Below are 20998 nucleotides of genomic sequence, written 5' to 3' on the forward strand. Positions count from 1 at the left end.
GCTAAATGAAGTAAGTCAAATAGAGAAAGACAAATACTGTATGATCTCACTTACGTGTGGAATCTAAAATATATTCAAATATATGAATATGTTTAGTCAGTCAAAAAAGTACATTGACCTTGAACAACATGGGGTCTAGAAGCACTGACCCTCTGTTCAACTGAAAATCTGTGTATAACTTTTGACTTCCCCCAAACTTAACTGCTAATAGTCTGTTGCTGAACGGAAGCCTTACTAAAAACATAAACAGGCAATTGACACATATCTCATATGTTACATGCATTATATACTATATTCTTACAATGAAACAAGAAAAAAAATTAAGAAAATCATAAGGAAGAGAAAATACTTTTACAGTACTGCACTTGTATTTACTGATACCATAAGTTTACATTATTTGTTGGCAAAATGGTCATCTGTCAGTACCCACTTCAATATTTTCTTATATGCTATAAGAGACCATAGATGTCATATGTGTTACTAACACTAGACATCAAAAATGAAAAGATAATATATGGTCTGTGTTTGTATGTGTAATTTTGATAAATTTTATCTTTTATAATGGATTTGTGCACATTTTATGGTAGTAAATGATAAAACAGACTATTGTCTACGTATGTATATCTATATCTATTATGCATTCATGGCATACCTAACTTTTGTATTTTTTGCAATATCTCTAGCCTATACAGTTTGTCGTGAGTTTTTTCATATTGGCCCAAATATCCAAAAATATTTCCAATAATATTGGCTGAAAAATAATCTGCATATAAGTGGACCTGTGCAATTCAAACCTGTTGTTCAAAGGTCTACTGTATAACATGTTAGCTCATTTAATGAGAGAAAGAATCTAAGAGAGAATAAGAAACTATTAAGAGCATGGATAATAACAAGCTGATTGAAGGATAAGGGAGAATATATAGTATAGGGTCTGAATGAATGCTCTGAAGGAAATAATGAAAAGCAGAAGGTGGAGCAGAGAATTAGGCAAGGAATACAGGAGGGAAGTTGTTCAACTAGTACTAGAAAGGAAGCCGTATTGTGACGATTATCATTTAAAGCTAGTTCTGCAGCAATGGAGGCCCAGTAAAATGATTCACAGAAAGGATCATAAACCATGCAAATGCTTAGAACTTCATTTAGGATTATAAACAATAAGACATTTACAGCGATCACCCAAATTGAATTTAAATACTATCTGTTGTTTCCTTGAGAAAATATTACATTTCTTAAAAATAAGACACAGAAAGAGTTATGAGATGAATGATATATTAGTCTGCCTTTATTTTAATTTGCCCAAAGAAAATTTAAAATGCTATGCCCATTATGTTAATTCAGTCATTTATCTGGAGAGAAGATATCTACTGTGATATGCTGGTTTTGCCTCTTTGCAAATGGTTGACATGATTTCTGAAAAGACATTAATAAGTTGGAAAAGCTATAGATGATGATTATGTAGAAAGGAGAAAATCTTAAGGACATTAGTTGGTTAGTAAGAGAAAAATTAAGCATGCATTTAAAAGAAAGCAGAATAAAAAGTAAGAGTGTTAAAGTTCATGAAAATTATGAAAGTAAATGCCATGTGATGGCAGAAAAAGCACAACTAAAAATAATTTGAATGACAACAAAATTGGAGCTAAAGAAATTTGTAGTCTATTCTTAATATAGAAGAGAAAAATATCTGTCAAGAATGGCTAAAGTTAAAGAGTGCCAGCACATGCATCCAGTGTGGAGTTAGGAAGTCAGAAATCCTGTGAAGACCCATGAAGAGATGAAGAATACCTGTACACCAGAAGTCAAAGCAACGATGAGGCCAGTTGGCCACATATGGTCAATGTCCAGTAAACACTTGTTGAAAAAATAAAGTTAAACTCAGAGGCATGGTCAGCCCAGGGACAAGAGATGAGGTGTGGGAAGAGGCTAATGACTAGGTTCATGGACAGTGGACAGAAATAAAATCAGATGATCCCAAATAGAAAATAGTGAGAGGAAGAGAGCAAGAGGGCAGGTTTGGGTCCCTGGAGGTGAGGACACCTGAGAAAAACCCCAAGAAAGTTTACCAGATTTGTGATACAACACTGCTAAGACTTGAGACAGAAACTTGACTGTCTCTCCTGTACTTGTAGTTTTCTTAAACCATTGTAACCATATTGGAAAAATGAATTAGGAAAAAAGGATACATTGGTACAATCAGTTCACTAGAAGGCTGTTTGTGGATAAAGCAAGAGGTACATTTATGAACATTTTTATAAATGTTCTGACAATTTCTAAAATGGGCATAAGATTGTGTGGTGGGGGGGGTGATAAAAACAAACAAATGAATAAACAAAACAAAATCCCCCAAACCCAGTGCCCTTCATAGGTAGTTTCATAGGAAGTTCTATTTGTCATCACTAGTTGAGATCATTAGAGTCATCTATAGCTTTAATGATCCTGTCTACTCTGACCTGCCAATTTTAAATAGTTTCAACCAAGAGAGATGTAACAGCCTTTTAACATGCTTTCTCTCTCTGTTAACATAGTTCAGGTGTTACCCATGGAGTGAACCTATTCAGCAGCACCAGAAATGGAATCTTAATTTAGTCTTGAAATTATGTGCCACTTTGCTCTGCAATTACACTGTCCTTTAGATGAGCTTATATTGCAGCCATAACTAAACAACCTATACATACAGTACTGAACAGATCAGAGTCTCTAGCTGCACTTTTGATTTGAATATAGCTGTACTTAAATGAAGGTGAGGTTTTAATGAGTATAGAAACCATGACTAATTAGTACTACAATGTTTTGGTGAGGTTTTTTAATGTAGGAAGTGGAATGTGAGCTAAATCTTAAAAGATGTGTACAGTTCTTTTTTCGTCTTTGAAGAAAGGTAATTAAAATAACAGAGTAATTTAAAAGAGGGGAAGAATCATTTATATTTTTATCACTCTAAAACTTATAAAAATAATATTTTCATGATGCTTTCTGGTTTCCATTCATGAATATATGTATTTTGACATAATTGTAAGGTACATATAATTTTGTCAGTTCTTTTACTATGTAATATTACAATTATAGTATTTCCCATGTTGATACCCCATGTTCATATTGTCATTTTATAAGTCTGGATAATGTTTTAGGTGATGGTATATGATAATTTATTACCCATTTCATTAATGTTGCAGATAAAGTATTTCTAATCACTCACTATTAAAAACATGATCTTTACATATAAATGATTTTTTGTCTTCCATTTCCCAAGCATAGATTCTCAATAAGATTATTACTTGATCACAAACATTTCTGTGGGTTATAAAAATACATAATTTTTGTCATCAAATGAAGGGAAACTTTATCATTGAAGTCTCTGTACTAATTTTTTAAAAAGATAATTTTTTGTTTATTTAATTATTAGTGATCAAGCATTTTGTGCTTATTATATTTCCTCTGTTTCTGTTTTTCAGTCATTTGCCTGCTTGAGGTCTTGGGAGTTTTCACACATAGTTAAATAAATTCTTTATATGATACAGATTGTAACTCTTTGCATAACATATATGATACACACATTTTATTGTCCATCTTCTATCTTTAGGTACAAAGTCAATGTACCGAAATCAGTTGCTTTCTTATACACTAACAATGAAAATATAGAAAGGGAAATTAGAGAATCGATTCCACTTACCACCAAGAACCATAAGATACCTGGGAATAAACCTAACCAAAGAGGTAAAGGATCTGTACACAAGGAACTACATAACACTCATGAAAGAAATCGAAGAAGACACAAAAAGATGGAAGACCATTCCATGCTCTTGGATCAGAAGAATAAACATTGTTAAAATGTCTATACTGCCTAGAGCAATCTATACTTTTAACGCCATTCCAATCAAAATTCCACTGATATTTTTCAAAGAGCTGGAGCAAATAATCCTAAAATTTGTATAGAATCAGAAGAGACCCTGAATTGCTAAGGAAATGTTGAAAAAGTAAAACAAAACTGGGGACATCATGTTACCTGATTTCAAGCTTTACTACAAAGCTGTGATCACCAAGACAGCATGGTACTGTCAGACACATAGACCAGTGGAACAGAGTTGAGAGCCCAGATATGGACCCTCAACACTATGGTCAAATAATCTTCGACAAAGCAGGAAAAAATATACAGTGGGAAAAAAGTCTCTTCAATAAATGGTGCTGTGAAAATTGGACAGCTATATGTAGAAGAATGAAACTCGACCATTCTCTTACACTGTACACAAAGATAAACTCAAAATGGATAAAAGACCTCAACGTGAGACAGGAATCCATCAGAATCCTAGAGAACATAGGCAGTAACCTCTTCGATATCAGCCACAACAACTTCTTTCAAGATATGTCTCCAAAGGCAAAGGAAACAAAAGTGAAAACGATCTTTTGGGACCTCATCAAGATCAAAAGCTTCTGCACAGCAAAGGAAACAGTCAACAAAACAAAGAGGTTTGGCAGTTTTAAAGTTAGAGATTTTATATTTTTTAAAGGCAAAATCTGCCTATCTTACCCTTTGTAATTTTTAAAGTGTTGTTTTATCACTCCATGATTTGGATAAGTTCTGTAACCTTTTTTTGGTACTAGTTTATCCTGTTATTTTTTTTCTTACTGAATTTGAGGTTGATTTATGAGTATTTGATTTATTTTGTTTTAGTTATCCCTATGCCACTTATCACATAATTTTGCTTTTCCCCATTTGTTAATAATGATTCTTACCTTAAAATCTGATTCACCTTCTGAATTTGGTATTGTGTTCTAAAAATATACATTGCTATTTTTTAAAACTGCAACACATTCCTATAATAACATACCTAATATGCTAGGGCTAGGTGGCCAAACATGGTTCTTACTTTTCAGACTATTTTTAAAATATATTTTTCCCAGGAGTTGACCCAAGAACAATTGACACCAAGCAACAGAAGCTTTAAGAATTCATTCCAAGATCAACCAGTATTCAGAACCAGAGGAGGAAGTAAGGGGATCAGGTAACATATATACATTACAGTTTCCTAAAAGAATATAAGATATCACATTCTCTAATGTTTTACTGTTCTTCTAAGAAATTATAATATTCAAGAAACTGCTTACTTTCTAAGCCAGATTAAAAGGATGAAATAAAAGAGAAGCAAAAATGAAAATCTTTGTTTTGAAGGAAAATTGCGTTTTTTTGTTTTGTTTTGTTTTGTTTTGTTTTGTTTTTATAAGGGAGAGAAAGGTGGGGCAGTGTGGGGAACAAGGGCTGGGGCAGAGGGAAAAGAAGAGAGTCTCAAGCAGACTCCACACTAAGTGCAGACCCCTGCAGGGCTCAATCTCACAATCCTGAAATCACAACCTGAGCCAAAACCAACAGTCAGATGCTAAACCAATTGTGCCACCCAGGTGCCCCAAAACCGTGCATTTTGAAGAAAGTTATTATAAGTGTGAAATGCACATTTTAGCAAATGTATCTTAAATTTGTCCTCTTCAAGTCTAAAATAAGTAGCATGGCATTCAGAGTTTATTTAACTTTTTCTGTTTATTTAACTTTATTTAATTTTATAAATAAGTAATTCACTTAGGTGATTCAAAATATTTTTACAAATATCATACAGTTGAAATTGTTACATTGACATTCATATTATAAATAGGCTTATAATATTCCTTTAATATTTCTTAGTCTGATTTTGGTAGCAGTGTTGCCTTGGCCTTTAGACTTATTTGAGAAATAGTCCCCAGTTTTCAGTTGTTTAGAAAAGCCTGTATAAAATTAAGAACTTTTGTTCCTTGAAAGTTGGTAGAATTTACTTGAAAAAAAATTTGGTCTTTTCTCTGTGAGAAGACATTGATCCAATTTCTTTAGTAGTTATAGGGCCATTTAATTGCTTTGAGTAAGTCTGGGTAAGATATTTTTCTAATAGTATGTTTGTTTAAGATTTCAAAGCTGTTGGTGTACTGTTAACAGCATCCAGTTTTATTTTATTTTTTTACTGTTTATCTGTAGACATTGCCTCTCTTTCATTGCTTGTATTTTTCATTTGTGTTTTCTTTCATCTTCTGACCAAACTTGTCAAAGGTCTAATTTGTTAGTTTAAAAAAAAAAAAATCAATGCTTTATTTTGCTTATCTTCTTTATCACCTTTTTGTTTTCTATTTCACTGATTGCCACTCTTATTTTTATTATTATTTTTTCTTCTATGTATTTTGAGTTTTTTCTTTTTTTTTTTATATCCCTATTTAAAGCTATACATCTCCCTCAAAACACCTCTTTGGCTGTGCCCCACAAATTTTGATAATATAGTTTTTTAATGTCATTCTTTAGTTATTTTACATTAATTTCAATTTCTACTTAAACTCCAAAGTTATTCTGCAGTATATTTTCATAAAACTGTGAATAAGACAAGGGTGTCTGCATTCTCCTTCTATTCAAGATTATATATAAAGTCCCAGCCAGTACATATGTGTCATGACCCAAGGATTATGAGTGATCCAACTGAGGCCCAATGGGAAAAAAGAGAAAAAAACAAGAAAAAGAAAAATCTAACAAAAGCTTTCAGGAAAAAGAATGAGTAGTTACCTTTAAATGAAAAAGGATCAGAGCTACAGTAGACTTATCATTTGTAGCACTGAAAGCTAGAAGTCAGAGCATCTATAGTCTAAAAGAAAAGAACCCAATAATCTTACACTTAACTGAGATAAACTTATATCCATCAAGCTGAGAATTATTTTGTATTTTTAAGGAACATTTATAACACTTGATCATGTACACAACATAAAGGCAAGCTTAACAAATTCAAAAAGGTATTATAAACCTCATTATTTACTCAGAATACCCCCAAGTTAAATAAATAAGAAAGTAACTCCTTCCCCAAATAATTAACTACTCAGAAATTAAGAAATATACTCCTAGATAACCCTTTCACCAAAGAAAAAAATTAGAAATTACACAGTATTTAGACAGCACTGAAAAGGAGAATAATTCATATTAAAAATATGACATAGAGAAAATTTTACTTAAAGGAAAACTTATTCCCTTATATGATTTTATTATTAAATAAAAAAAAGATGAGAAATAAAAGGACTAAGTACTCCCTTCAGAAAACTGCAAAATAAAAACATACAAACAAAAAGAAACTAGGAATAGGAAATTAACAAATAAAGAAGTAAAAAGTAATGTTATGGAAAATAAAAGTAATGAAAAGCATAAAAAAATACAAAGGCTAGTTCTTTGAAAAGACTAAAAAATAAAGGTTTTGCAAGATTGATAAATAATAAAAGATAAAACAAAAATAGACAAGATTAAAAATCAGAAATTAGGCCTAACCACAAATAGAGGAAATATTTAAGAGTAAGAGTATTTATGGGGCACTTGGGTGGCTCAGTTGTTGACTGCCTGCCTTCGGCTCAAGTCATGATCCTGGGGTCCTGGGATCGAGCCCCACATCAGGCTCCCTGCTTGGCAGGAAGCCTGCTTCTCCCTCTCCTACTGCCCCGCTTGTGTTCCCTCTCTTGCTGCACCTCTCTCTGTCAAATAAATAAAATCTTTAAAAAATAAATACAGGGATGCCTGGGTGGCTCAGTGGGTTAAGCCGCTGTCTTCAGCTCGGGTCATGATCCCAGGGTCCTGGGATTGAGTCCCGCATCAGGCTCCTTGCTCAGCAGGGAGCCTGCCTCTCTCTCTCTGCCTGCCTCTCTGCCTGCTTGTGTACTTTCTCTCTCTCTCTTTCTGACAAATAAATAAATAAAATCTTTTTTTAAATAAATAAATAAATACATAAAATAAAATAAGGTAAAACAGAGTACTTATGATAGTCACTTAATTTTAGGCAAAACTCTGATAAAATCAGTGTCTCCGAATAAAGAAAAATTTATAAACCAATCTCGCTTATCAATATATACATACCAAATTTATAAATAAAATATAACCATGCAGGAAATGATATATTTAAAAACTAAATGACATACAGCTTATTCCATGAGACCAAAGATGCTTCAATATCAGGAAATTCAATAATACTAATCCATTTCACCATTTGGTTAAAGGGGAAGACATACTATTAAAATGACAGATGCTGAAAGGTGTTTAACAAAATCCAAAAGCATTTCCTATAAAATATCTAAGTAAAATTGAAACAGAAGTAAAATAGTTAATTAAAAATAAATATTTGCCAAAAACATCAAATATAATCCCAAGTGGCAAAACACCAATAATTTCAATTAAGATCAGGAAGAAGATGTAGATGCTCAATGTCACCATCATTAATACAGTTTCAGTTCATATGAATTTAAAAAGATATGAGCAAGACAAGAAAATAACAGATATAAACACTGGAAAAACAGATGAACTCTTTTTCAGGGGTATTGGAGCAGGTAGTATAATTGTAAAACTAGAAAATCAAAGAGATACTAGTAAAAAACTACTAGAATTAATATGAGGACTTTATAAAGTTGGTGGATATAAGACATACATAAAAATCAGTAGTGTTTTTTTTATTCTGTCAACAAGTACCAAGACTTCCAATCTTCTTCCATTCTCTTAATTAAAACTGCTCTTGTTCCTAAAGCCCTGAAAACTGATGCTGGACAACTTGAAGGTAGTTTCAAAGAAACTGCCACAGAACTCATGTATACACAATCTTTGTGCCTGTTGCACTATGGACCATTCAAAAGGATCACCAGAGTTATTAAATTACAAACGAGAAAAACTCATCTGATTCCCACTGCTTGATCCCAATCTGTCTGAGGATGCTTCAAACCTGACATCTGAAAATCTTCTCACTGGCAGTACTGGAAACTCAGACACGGTTTGTAATTTGCTCCATCCACTAACCTGTATTTTTCTTTTGTTCCCATGAAAGTGCTTCTTATTAATTATCTGATTGCTTGCTAAACAGAACAGTCTATATGATGGCTAACACCACCTGCTCCACAATTAAAGCCTTAAGTGACTCTCAAAATAGCATTACATTATTAAACATTGAAATAACTCATTCATAAAGCACTTATCCAAAATAAAATGGCATTAGATATTATAACTGCTGCACAGGATGAACATGTGCCATCATAAAAACAGAATGCTATGTATATATTCCAGATTATCATAAAAATGTAACAGAATTGCTAAAAGATATAAATATTCAAACTGGCATTTTAAACAATCCCTCCCTCTCCTTTAATAATTGGTTAAATTCCTGGCCTGGAGGAAGATTTTAGTCAACTATCAAAGATCTCTTTATTGGGCTTCTTTTTCTCATAATAATTTTAATCATTTTTTTTCCCAATGTCTCTCCACACAGTGCCAAGACTCCTTCAGTGCCATAACTTCAAGCTGACAGATGATCCTTTCTACTCAAGAAGATTCATATAGGCTGTCTACCTTGGATTCAGCTGTCTCTGCCTTTCATAACTCCTATATCCCCAACTGACTAATCTTGACTCCTAGGTAGGGACATCTCTACGCCCGTATTCATCAGGAAAAAGTTACAGATGATAAAATCTTTCACCCTCAGCAACCTGAAAAATTTAAGGGTCAAAATTGTTCACGAGATAAATGATGAGGAGAACAAAGACAAGAGAAATGCACTAAAATATTCTCCTTAAACTGGCAGCCCTCTGATAAATCCCTGAGACATGCAGAGTGTGACATTCCTCAAGGAAGTCATGGCTGCCTTACCGTTGATGTTTCACTGAAAACTAAAGCAACCTTATCTTAATAATAGCAAGCCCTCCAACATCCCGGAGACCTTGCTTTTAACATGCACAAATTCCTTACAGACTATCCCTAACTCCTACTAACTAAAGGGTATAGAACCTGTTACTCCTCACAATCCCCATACAGCTCTTTCTACCCATGGTCCTGTCCCTGTGCTATAATAAAAACACCTTCTTACGCCAAAAAACAAACAAACAAAAAAAACAAACATTAAGAGGCTGAAATAGAAAAAATATCCCATTTATAGTAGATGCAAAACCATGATAGTGATAAATTTAACAAGCATGACAAAGAAAGATTCAAATAAAACTATGAAATCATTTGAAAACAAACAAATTTAAAGAAATGAAAGGACCTATTATATTCTTGAATGAGAAAATTTGATAATATTAAAAAGGCTATCACTAAAATGTCAATTCTCCAAAATTTACTATATAAATATAATGTAATTCCAGCTAGAATCCCCTATGGGATTAGAATTAAATGAATTGCCTTAATGTTTATGTGGAAGAATAACTGCTTGTGAATCTGTAATAAAAGTATAAAGACTGGAGGAGAAAGAGTTTACTAGATAACTATTTAGAGTCTTTGGGTTAGAAGTAAATAAAGGATCTTAAAAAGTTCAAATCAAAGAATAACTCCAAACATATATTTAAAAATTAAGAATGGTGGAGGGAGAAAAGACTTACCAGCTATGAGAATATGCTATTAAGTCACTACATTCTAATGAATATGTATTACTGGTATTTTAAATAAATGAGTGGAACAGAACAGAGAACACAGTAATCAATGTTATTAGCATATATAAAATTTTAACATACGACAGATGATAGTACTATTCAGTGGAAAGGATGGATTATTTAATATATAATACTGATACAACTGGTTATCCACTTGGAAAGAATAAAATTAGACCCCCCACATCTCACACCATATGAACAACACATCTTACGTGTATTAATGACTTAAATGTAGGAAAACTCAGGAGACTATCTGTACAATTTAAGAACAGGAGGCATATAACTTAAGTCTCATCACTCTAAATAGCAAAATGGGAAGGGAAGATAGTAAACACGGATCACAGACATAATTATTGACATAGTTACTAGTAATTAGGCATATTTGCAACAGAAACTAATTAAGGCAAGATTTTATTATGGCTAGTTGCTAACAACAGCAAAAAACAATTATCTTTTACCTAGTACTTCTTTTTGCAAGTCATGGCATCTGGTTTGCAAGTTTACTTCCTGTTGTTTGGATGTCTGAATCTGCTGAGACCTCAATGTGGCTGCATCTGACAATAATTTCAGATTTTTCATTTCCTCTTCAAGGCATGTCTTTTTTCTCTGGGACACTGTCAAACTTTTCTTTAGTATCTCTATTTCTGTAAGTAAGATTCAAAGTTTACAAATAGACAAAATTGAATCACAAATCATTTCTCCAAAGAATGATTATTTCCTTTTAGAAAATTAATAGTTGAAAGTCAAGATGACTTTTCTGTCGGCATAGTGACACCTAACCAAAAAATTTAAATTTAGTAGTTATTCTGAAAAAAGAAATAAAAAGCATTATATTGCTAAATGATGCATGAAAACTTTTAGTAGTTCAGCCTTTAAATTGTAATAAATGGCAATCCATCTTGCTTCTCAAATACATAAATGAATAACACAATATCTGCATCATGTTCCAAGTTTTATTGAAATTTTTTTTCTTGGCAACATGATTGAGAAAAGTAAATTTAAAATGTGCTAGCATGAGCTAGTTGGGTGGCATTTCTAGGAGAGTAACTAGGGTACATTCTATACAAATTATGAAGAAAGGCAGTAGCGATGGAGAGGAATAAAAATATGCAGTGTCTAAAACTAATAAATTTATGGACAGAAAGTATTAGTTAATATACCTTAATGATTTTAATAATACTCTGTGCCTTCAAAATGAGACCAGAATTTCATTATAGCAATCACTTGTCATTATTCTATCTACCTAGATTAAACTTAATAAAAATATGCCTCCATAGCATTATGTAGATTTAAATGTGCTAGTTTTATACAATTTTGTGAGAAATGCATGGAGCATACTATCCTTCAGAATAATTATCAAGCTCTCCTTTAATCAGTCTCCTCAGCACTACTGTCTTAAACCAGTATTAAAATATTTAAAGAACCACACAATAATGATAAAATACTATAAAATTTGTACAACCATAATTAATTTGAATTGATGAGGATATGGTCTACATGAAAATCTGAACAGTCTGCTTCGTCAGATAATTCACTTGGCATCCCCTTCCTTGGTTAGCTTATTCTGGGCCATGTGATGGGTTTAGCAAGTGACTGGGTATCAGATGAGTTTGACTTGGTCTTGAAACCACCATGGCAGAAATGGCAGCCACAGGGGCAATTGAAAACCAGAATCAGAGATCCTTCAAACAGACATGGCAGCAGAGGCAATATGGCTGGCAAGTGGTTATAGGAGAAGTAAAGTGGTAGGCAAGACAGAGTACAGAGAAGAGAACATGCCTTAAAGGATGGTGATGAATAGGATTAGGAATGTGGTCCAAGGAGAGAAAAGCAATATATCTCTTGTGGTTGAAGAGTATGTCTAAAAGAAAACATGATCTTGAGAAAAGATCTTTAAGACAGATCTAGGTCATGAGCACAAGGGGTCTAGCATCTTCTTCACTTTTAACTATTGCTCAAAATGAAAAGCTGGTGGAGTGACTGGGTTGCTCAGTTGGTTAAGCATTCATCTTTGGCTCAAGTCATGATCCTCAAGTCCCGGGATCAAGCCCCACATTGGGCTCCCTGCTCAGCAGGGAGTCTGCTTCTCCCTCTGCCCCTTACTCCACTAATGTTCTCTCTCTCAAATAAATAAAATCTTGAAAAAAAAAATGGAAAACCTGGAGAAATAACCTGACAGAGATCAAATAAGTAAGGTTCTACTATATTCTAATGAATGATTATTTATATGGATTCTTTTTCCTAAGAAAAACTGTATGCTTCTAAATACTTATGGATATGCACCCATTTGTATAAGGAAAACTGCTAACCCACTAGTGCATAAGATTTTAAAAGAAAAGAGTTTTAAAAATATGGAGGTTGCAGTTTTTCTTCACACCTAAAAAGTCTTGGGTACTTCCGTATCCATAAAGGTGGCTCCTTATGCTGAATAAATTATATAATATCCTAATCATATCTATGTTTAAGTCAGAATGACATGGCAGAGGAGCCTGCACAGGCTGTCACCTATTTTTCATTTGCCAGAATGATACTGCTTAGGTTAGCAGGCTGACTCTGTAAGTGTACACTATTCTGTCTCTAAAATAACTACTCATGTCAACATGACTTTCTATCTGACATTAAAAGAATAAGAATCTGCAATACAAATTTATTTGTGAAATATATTCTAACGCATGGAAAAGTACAGCAAGATTTCCAAACTAACAGGAGCTGTTTCTAACATGAAATTAGGAGAGTAAACTCAATGAAGGTGAATTAACTCATCCTTGGCAAATTACACATCCCTTGTTGTTTGGCAATCCTGCTGTCAAATATTCAATCCTACCTTCATCATTCTATAACTTCATAACTGTCAGCCATGTGTCCCAGTTTGGAGTTCAGAAGTTATGACCTTTACCAGGTTAACCTATTCTGGTCATTGTACCCATCTTGTATTTCCCCTGTCTCGGCACCCCCATGAAGAAGGTTCTCCTAACCTCATTCATTTGGCCTGCCACTGCTTATATGCTACCAGGGCCTAGAAATCTTGTCTGATGCAATCTGGAAGTAACCTAAATCTTCCTGGAACTTGCACCAATTTACACCATTTTATACTGCACTGATCATATGTTTACATATGACCTACTATTTGACGATAAATTATTTTAGGCCAGAGATAATACCTGGCTTATTTTTTTTTATTACACCCATAATTTCTACCATGATGTCCTAGAAATAATAGCAGCTCACTACATATGTACCAAATGAGTAAATTCATTTCTGAAAAAAACTTCTAGTTTCTGATATACTGGTTGAATATCCTGAATATTTTTTTACCCTTCATTTCATAGGCAAGCATTCTGAGCCCCAGATTATTTAATGTCAGACTAGATAAAAACACATAAGCACATAAAAACACAGGCAATAGAAACACATAAGCAATTGTGTGTGTTTAATAGACTATGCAAACAGGCCTATTCTATCCCCAATTTCTTCAATTTTATGAAAAATGTGGACTATACTTCTAAGACTAATTCAGAGCTTGAATTTTAAAAGTTCAAGAGCTAGCCAATCAAAAGTTACTTTGAGAATGGAAGCAAATTGATTATACACTTAAAATATTCTATATTTAGTGTGGTGATTCTACAATAAAGGATTTTTTCCTGAAATTTCTCTTATTAAAATAGATGTGCTTTGGTTTAAGAAAACCTAATCCATGAACATTTGAACTTAAAAATCTTGATTACATAAAGAGAAAGCAACTCATTAGAGGGGTAAGAAATATTTCATTCATATCTGCTATTCAAAAATAAACATACTTTGTCAGCAAGAAAATATTAAGCAATGCCTTTTCTAGGAATACTGTTTTGACTTTGATTTAAACCTAAATTTTAATGTGTAAATCTTTCAAAGTATCTTGAATAAAATTGTGCAATGTGTATGTGGTTCATGATATTTATTAATTTGTTAGGGCTGCTGTAACAAAGGACCATAGACTGGTGGCTTAAGCAACAGAGATTAATGTTTTTCACAGTTCTAGAGGCTAAGAAGTCTGAGATAAGGTATCAGCTGTGTTGGTATCTTCTGAGGACCACAAAGGACAGAGCTGATCCAGGCCTCTCTTCTTGGATTGTAAATGGCTCTTCCCTCTGTGGGTGTCTGTTTCCAAATTTCTTCTTTTTTATAAAGAACACCAATCACAATAGATTAGAGCCCACCCACTTACATTTATTTCTTTAAAGACCCTAACTCCAAATACAGTTATATTCTGAGGGATTGTGACTTCAATATATGAACTCGGGGAAGTGACAGAATCCAGCCAATAACACTATATTTTAGAATATTTATTGGCATGTATATTGTGATTATAAATATGCCAAAAATAAATGAGCATGTGATGCACTAAAGATAAAATGGGAAAATGAAAGCAACTGTGTTAGGACAAAGGAATTAGGATTGTGAATTAGGAGATTATTTTACTTTTATAAAAATGTTTCATTTTTTTATATCAACTTTTCAACTGAAGAACTATGCCATGCATAATCAAATCACCCCATGAGGACATATCCATGTAGATCACAAATAAAAGCTGGTATTTTTTTTAAAGTATTTATCATTTAAAATGCTTGTAATATTGTCAAAGTATAAAACTAATACAGGTTTTTAGATTTAGAATAAATATTATATAATGTTAACTAATGAAAGTACAATTACTAGGATTAGTCTTATACAATCAATTTATCTTGATAAGATTTTTCTGTTGTTCTTAGTCCTATTAGCCACATGGACTTAAAATTATTTTAGGTCATTATGTTTTTAAGAAACCTCTATGATTTCAGACATTCTAATAGATGTGTTTTCATTTCATTATAATTTGCATTTCCCTAAATGGTTAATGATTTTAAACAATTTTTCACGTGCTTTTTTCCACCTATATATATTTTTTTGATCAAATTTTTCCTGACATATTTTGCCCATTTCCTAATTAGTCTGTTTATTTAAAATGTAGAGTTTTGAGAGTTTTTCATGTATTCCAGATTAAAGTCCTTTGGCTGATCCACGAATATCTTCTCCTAATCTGTATCTTGCCTTTTCATCCTCTTAACAGGGTCTTTTATAGAGCAAAATTTAATTTTGTTGAGGTTCTATTTATCAAGTTTTCCTTTTATGTATCGTGCTTTTAGTTCAAGTCTGAGAATCTTAGGTCCCAAAGATTTTCTAGCTGTCCTTCCTCCAACTGAATGGCTTACTTACCTTCATCAAAAATCAGTTTAGCATACTTACATGGGTCTAAATTTATATATAAATATATTTAATATATTAATTATATACTAATAAATATGTTTATCAGATAAAGGGCTAGTATCCAAACCCTATAAAGAACTTATCAAACTCAACACCCAAAGAACAAAAAATACAGTCAAGAAATGAGCAGAAGACATGAACAGATATTTCTCCAAACAAGACATCCAAATGGCCAACAGACACATGAAAAACTGCTCAACATCACTCAGCATTAAGGAAATACAAATCAAAACCACAATGAGATACCACCTCACTCCAGTCAGAATAGCTAAAATTAACAAGTCAGGAAATGACAGGTGTTGTTAAGGATATGGAGAAAGGGGAACCCTCCCTATACACTGTTGATGGGAATACAAGCTGGTACAGCCACTCTAGAAAACAGTATGGAGGTTCTACAAAAAGTTGGAAATAGAGCTACCCTAAGACCCAGCAATTGCACTACTGGGTATTTACCCCCAAGACACAAATGTAGGGACCCGAAGGGGCACCTGCACCCCATTGTTTTTAGAAGCAATGTCCACAATAGCCAAACTATGGAAAGAACCAAGATGTCCATCGACAGATGAATGCATAAAATAGATGTGGTATATATATATATATATATATATATATATATACACACACACACACACACACACACACACACACACACATATACATACATACATACATACATACATACAATGGAATCCTACTCTGCCATCAGAAAAATGAAATCTTGGGGCACCTGGGTGGTTCAGTGGATTAAAGCCTCTGCCTTCGGCTCAGGTCATGATCCCAGGGTCCTGGGATGGAGCCCCACATCAGGCTCTCTGCTCAGTGGGGATCCTGCTTCCTCCTCTCTCTCTGCCTGCTTCTCTGCCTACTTGTGATCTCCATCTGTCAAATAAATAAATAAATAAAATTCTTAAAAAAAAAAAAGAAAAATGAAATCTTGCCATTTCCAATGATGTGGATGGAACTAGAAAGTATTATGCTAAGTGAAATAAGTCAATCAGAGAAAGACGAGTATCATATGATCTCACTGACATGCAGAATTTAAGAAACAAAACAGAGGATCACAGGGGAAGAGAAGAGAAAATGAAACAAGACAAACCAGAGGGGAGACAAACCATAAGAGACTCTTAATCATAGGAAACAGCCTGAAGACTGCTGGAGGGAGGCAGATGGAGGCATGGGGTAAATGGGTGATGGACATTAAAGAAGGCATGTGATGTAATGAGCACTAGGTATTACATAAGACTGATGAATCATTGACCTCTACCTCTGAAACCAATAATACATTATATATTAATTAATTGAATTTAAAATTTTAAAAAATATTAAATAAATAAATAAATGGAATACCACACCATAAACAATCAGTGCAGCATATTCATGTGGGTCTAAATTTATATATATATATAAATATATTTAATGTATTAGTTATATATGAACAAATTTATTTAAACTATAAGAACATTAATTTTCTTCCCTTATTTTAAGGCTACAAGGCTGCCACCAGGAACACTTCTTTAGGATAAATGGGTGGACATACGTTTTTACTTGCAGGAAGGTGCGGCATAAATACCAAAGAGAAGAATTTCAAGGCTATAATATTTTATACTTGAACCAATCTGCATAAGAGTTTCAGTTGCTTTCCTTCCTCACCAGCATTTGTTGTTTTAAAACTTTTTCATTTTAGCCGATTTGGTGGGTATGTACTCTTGACATTTACATTTCCCTTTTGAACAGTAACACTGAGTGCTTTTCCATGTCCTTATTGGTCATTTGTACATGTTTCCTTATGAAGTGTCTGTGAAATCTTTTGGCCATTTTTGATTGGCTTTTTTTGTCCTATTATTACTGATTTGTTGGTGTTCTTTATGTAGGCTGGACAACAGTTTTTTGTCACATATTTTTAAAAAATATTTCTTCTGTCTGTGGCTGACCTATTCGTTTTCTTAATGGCATCTTTTGATGAATAAGTTTTTAATTTTGATAAAGTTTAACACATCAATTTTTGGTCTTTTTCTTACTTCTTTCCCCTATCCAAGAAACCTACGCTTACTACCAATTCATAAAGACATTTTGCTCTATTTCTTTGATATTTTTAGCTTTTTTATTTAGTTCTATGATTTAGCTTGAATTAATCTAATGTACAATGTAATGTAGGTCTTGAGGTATATTTTCCCATATAGGTATTCAGTTGTTCTATTACGATTTGTTGAAAGACTTTCTTTCTCCCACTGGATTATTTTAGCACATCTGTCCAAAGTGAAATAATCATACAAATAGGATCATTTACCTGGCTATTTTGTTCCACTGATCTATTGATGATCCAGATGCCATAATACATAATAAATCTTAGAGACAGGTGACATTAATTCTCCACTGTTTGGAGACCTTTAGAAAAGTACTTTTTAGCTTATTTATTATCTTTTTAGCTTTATCTTTTTGTATTTATTGGTTAGTCATTGCTTTATGAGTTATATATCCTTTTTAGTCTACATATAATATATATTGCATCATATCACATAAAATACAAAAGAAGTGCAACCATTTGCATCTATTTACTCCTTCCCTCTATCCTTTATGTTCTAGCTGTCATAAGTTAAATCATACTTTATAAAACCCACATATAATAATTCCTACTTTAAATAAGAATATACAATTTTTTTAATTAGAAGGAAAAAAGACTTTAATAATACTTACCCATATTTATCACTTATACTACATTTAATCCATTACAAGGGCCCTGGGGTTCTGTTCACTTCTTTTCAATGTTTATCTCTCTTCAAAATCAATAATTTCTACTGATCTATCTTAAATTCACTGGTTATTTTTTCTATAATCACAATATGCTATAAAAGTCTATCTAGTAAACTTTTATTTCAGATATTATATTTTTCCATTCTTGAATATCTAATTTTTAATAGTTTCCTGCTGAGATATTCTATCTTTTCATTCATACTAGCTTATTTACCTTTATGTCACTGAATATAATTAATAGGTAATTTGAAATCTTGATTAGTTATTTCTATCATCTGGATCAACTCAGAGTAGGTGTCTGCTTACTATCTAATCTCTTAAGTATGGGCCATGTTTTCTTGTTTCTTCCCAGATAAAAAAATTTGGGGTTATATCCTGAACATTGGGGATGTTATGTTATGGAGACCCTGAATTCTGTTATGTTCCTCTAAAGGGTAGTTATTTTGACATTGTTTTATTTTAATACACAATTAACTTGGCTGAACTCAAACTGTAAAATATATCTCCCCTTGGACAAGCAGCAGTGAAAATATCAATTATCTTGGTCTTTGATGGGCTGTTTTAAGTCTTCCCTGTGCACATGTATTTCAGGAATAGGCCAAAGATTAGAAAGAGCTTATATGCAAACTCTGAGCTCTCCCTCTCTGATCATCTCTTTTCTGGAAAATTCTTTCTCAGAGGCTGCCTTAATCTGTGTTCTCCAATCTTCAAGCCAAAAGACTATAGATTTCTATCAGAGTTTTAGCTTTCTGGCATGGAACACACTGTACCTGCCCTCAATCTAATAGCCTTAAACAAACAAACAAAAAATAAAAACAAAACCCTAAGGAATTCACCCAGTTCCATTTTCTTCTTTTAACAACAACAACAAAAAAATTCATAGCCTTTTAAAAAAATGCCTCAGCTTTAGGTTCATAGAAAACTTAAGCAGAAAGTACAGAGCATTTCCATATAACCTGTCTCCACACATGAATAGCCTCTCCTATCATCAAAATCCTGCACCAGAGTGTGACATTTCTTACAATCAATGAACCTATAACTCACATATCACAATTCCCCCCAAATCCTTAGTTTATATTAGGATTCACTCTTGGTGTTTACATTCTATGGGTTTTGACAAATGTATAATGGCATGTATCCACCATTATAGTATCATACAAAGTATTTTCATTGCTCTAAGAATCTCCCATGCTCAACGTATTCACCCTTCCCTCACACCCTGGCAAAAAACAGATTCCTTTACTATATCTATAGTTTTACCCTTTTGAGAATGTCATTTATTTGGAATCATATATTATGTAGCCTTTTCAGATTGGCTTCTTTCACTTAGTAATATGACTTCTTTCAATATTTGACATTCCCTCTGTTATGTGCTTGACTCTGGTCACTCTCCAGTGTTTTTAAGTAATTATTCCATCCAGAATTTATCAGTTATTTGAGGGAAGGCTGATCCAACATGACATACTAAATCAAGAACAGAAGAAAAAGTTTTAAAATACAAATTGGCACATCAAAGGGTAATAAACAGACTTCTGGTCACAGCTCAAGATAGATGTATTTGGTTTATTTTAGATCAGCCTATAATTATTGAATTTTAGGGTTCAAAGAAGTCATAATGACCAGCTAGTTTACCAACCCCAACAAATTCAAAAGTTGATCATAAGTCCCATCACATAAAATGAAGTATAAGTATTATCTCGTTACTTATGTACCATATAGCAAAGAAAAAAAAAAGATGATTACATTCTAAATATATACAACAAACCTGTAAAGGCTGTTTCACTTATGGATTTAATTTGTAGAAAAACTTCTCCTTTCAGTGAAGTCCAGTTTTGAAAATTATCATATACTTCATTTTTAATACTGGTTAGCTCACTTTTAGTAAAAGTAAGTAATGAAAGAGTCTTATTCCAGAAATATTTGTACTCCACCAATCTTTGACTGTAAAACAGTTTAAAAAAATTAGGGATTTTTAAAATAGCAAGGATAACAACAAATATTTCTTTGAAAAAAATGGTTTTCTTGGAAAAATGGTTTGAGAATGACCATATAACCTACTGTCTAAATGGAGACAATTTTGAACATAAAAGGAGGTGGTATTTGTATTCTTCGAGATGACAGATATAAACTGGGAATATTCCGGGAAAATATGGTCACCCCAACTCATTTTCATTATTTTAACTATAAAGACAGCTAACTTTCCCATACACATTAATTCAATTAATGTTTTAAATTCATTAACAGTAAATACTTAGTGAAGAAAATTAGGTCAAAGTGACATAATCACAGAGACAAAATGAGAATCTCAGATGCATAGACAGTATTCTTGCTATATATCATGGTTCTCCATGCTGTATGAAACCTGGGGTAACAATATTGAATACCTTTTAAAGTGATTGATACAGTGCTTTTGCTTCATGAAATGTCACAGTTCAAAGTAATCGCAGATTTTTTGCAATCTCAGTGATTTTATTACTTCAGATGTCCTGGCTATAATTTACCTAATACTCAAAAAAGATTCAGGCAT

The 20998-nt window shown here is 32.8% G+C and overlaps 1 protein-coding gene across 1 annotated transcript in view; it reads right to left on the reverse strand.

The window, feature by feature from the left end:
- The window catches only part of LEKR1 (leucine, glutamate and lysine rich 1), a 186642-nt gene that overhangs the window by 81882 nt on the left and 83762 nt on the right, over positions 1–20998 (reverse strand). The window contains exons 5-6 of the mRNA XM_059391702.1: positions 20237–20412; positions 10896–11081 (exon numbers count right to left, since the gene is read on the reverse strand). Of these exons, the coding sequence (XP_059247685.1) occupies positions 10896–11081; positions 20237–20412 (362 nt within the window). The remainder of the gene's footprint in view (positions 1–10895; positions 11082–20236; positions 20413–20998) is intronic.

The sequence above is a fragment of the Mustela nigripes genome, chromosome 2, assembly GCF_022355385.1.
Source record: "Mustela nigripes isolate SB6536 chromosome 2, MUSNIG.SB6536, whole genome shotgun sequence".
NCBI classification, from domain to species: domain Eukaryota; kingdom Metazoa; phylum Chordata; class Mammalia; order Carnivora; family Mustelidae; genus Mustela; species Mustela nigripes.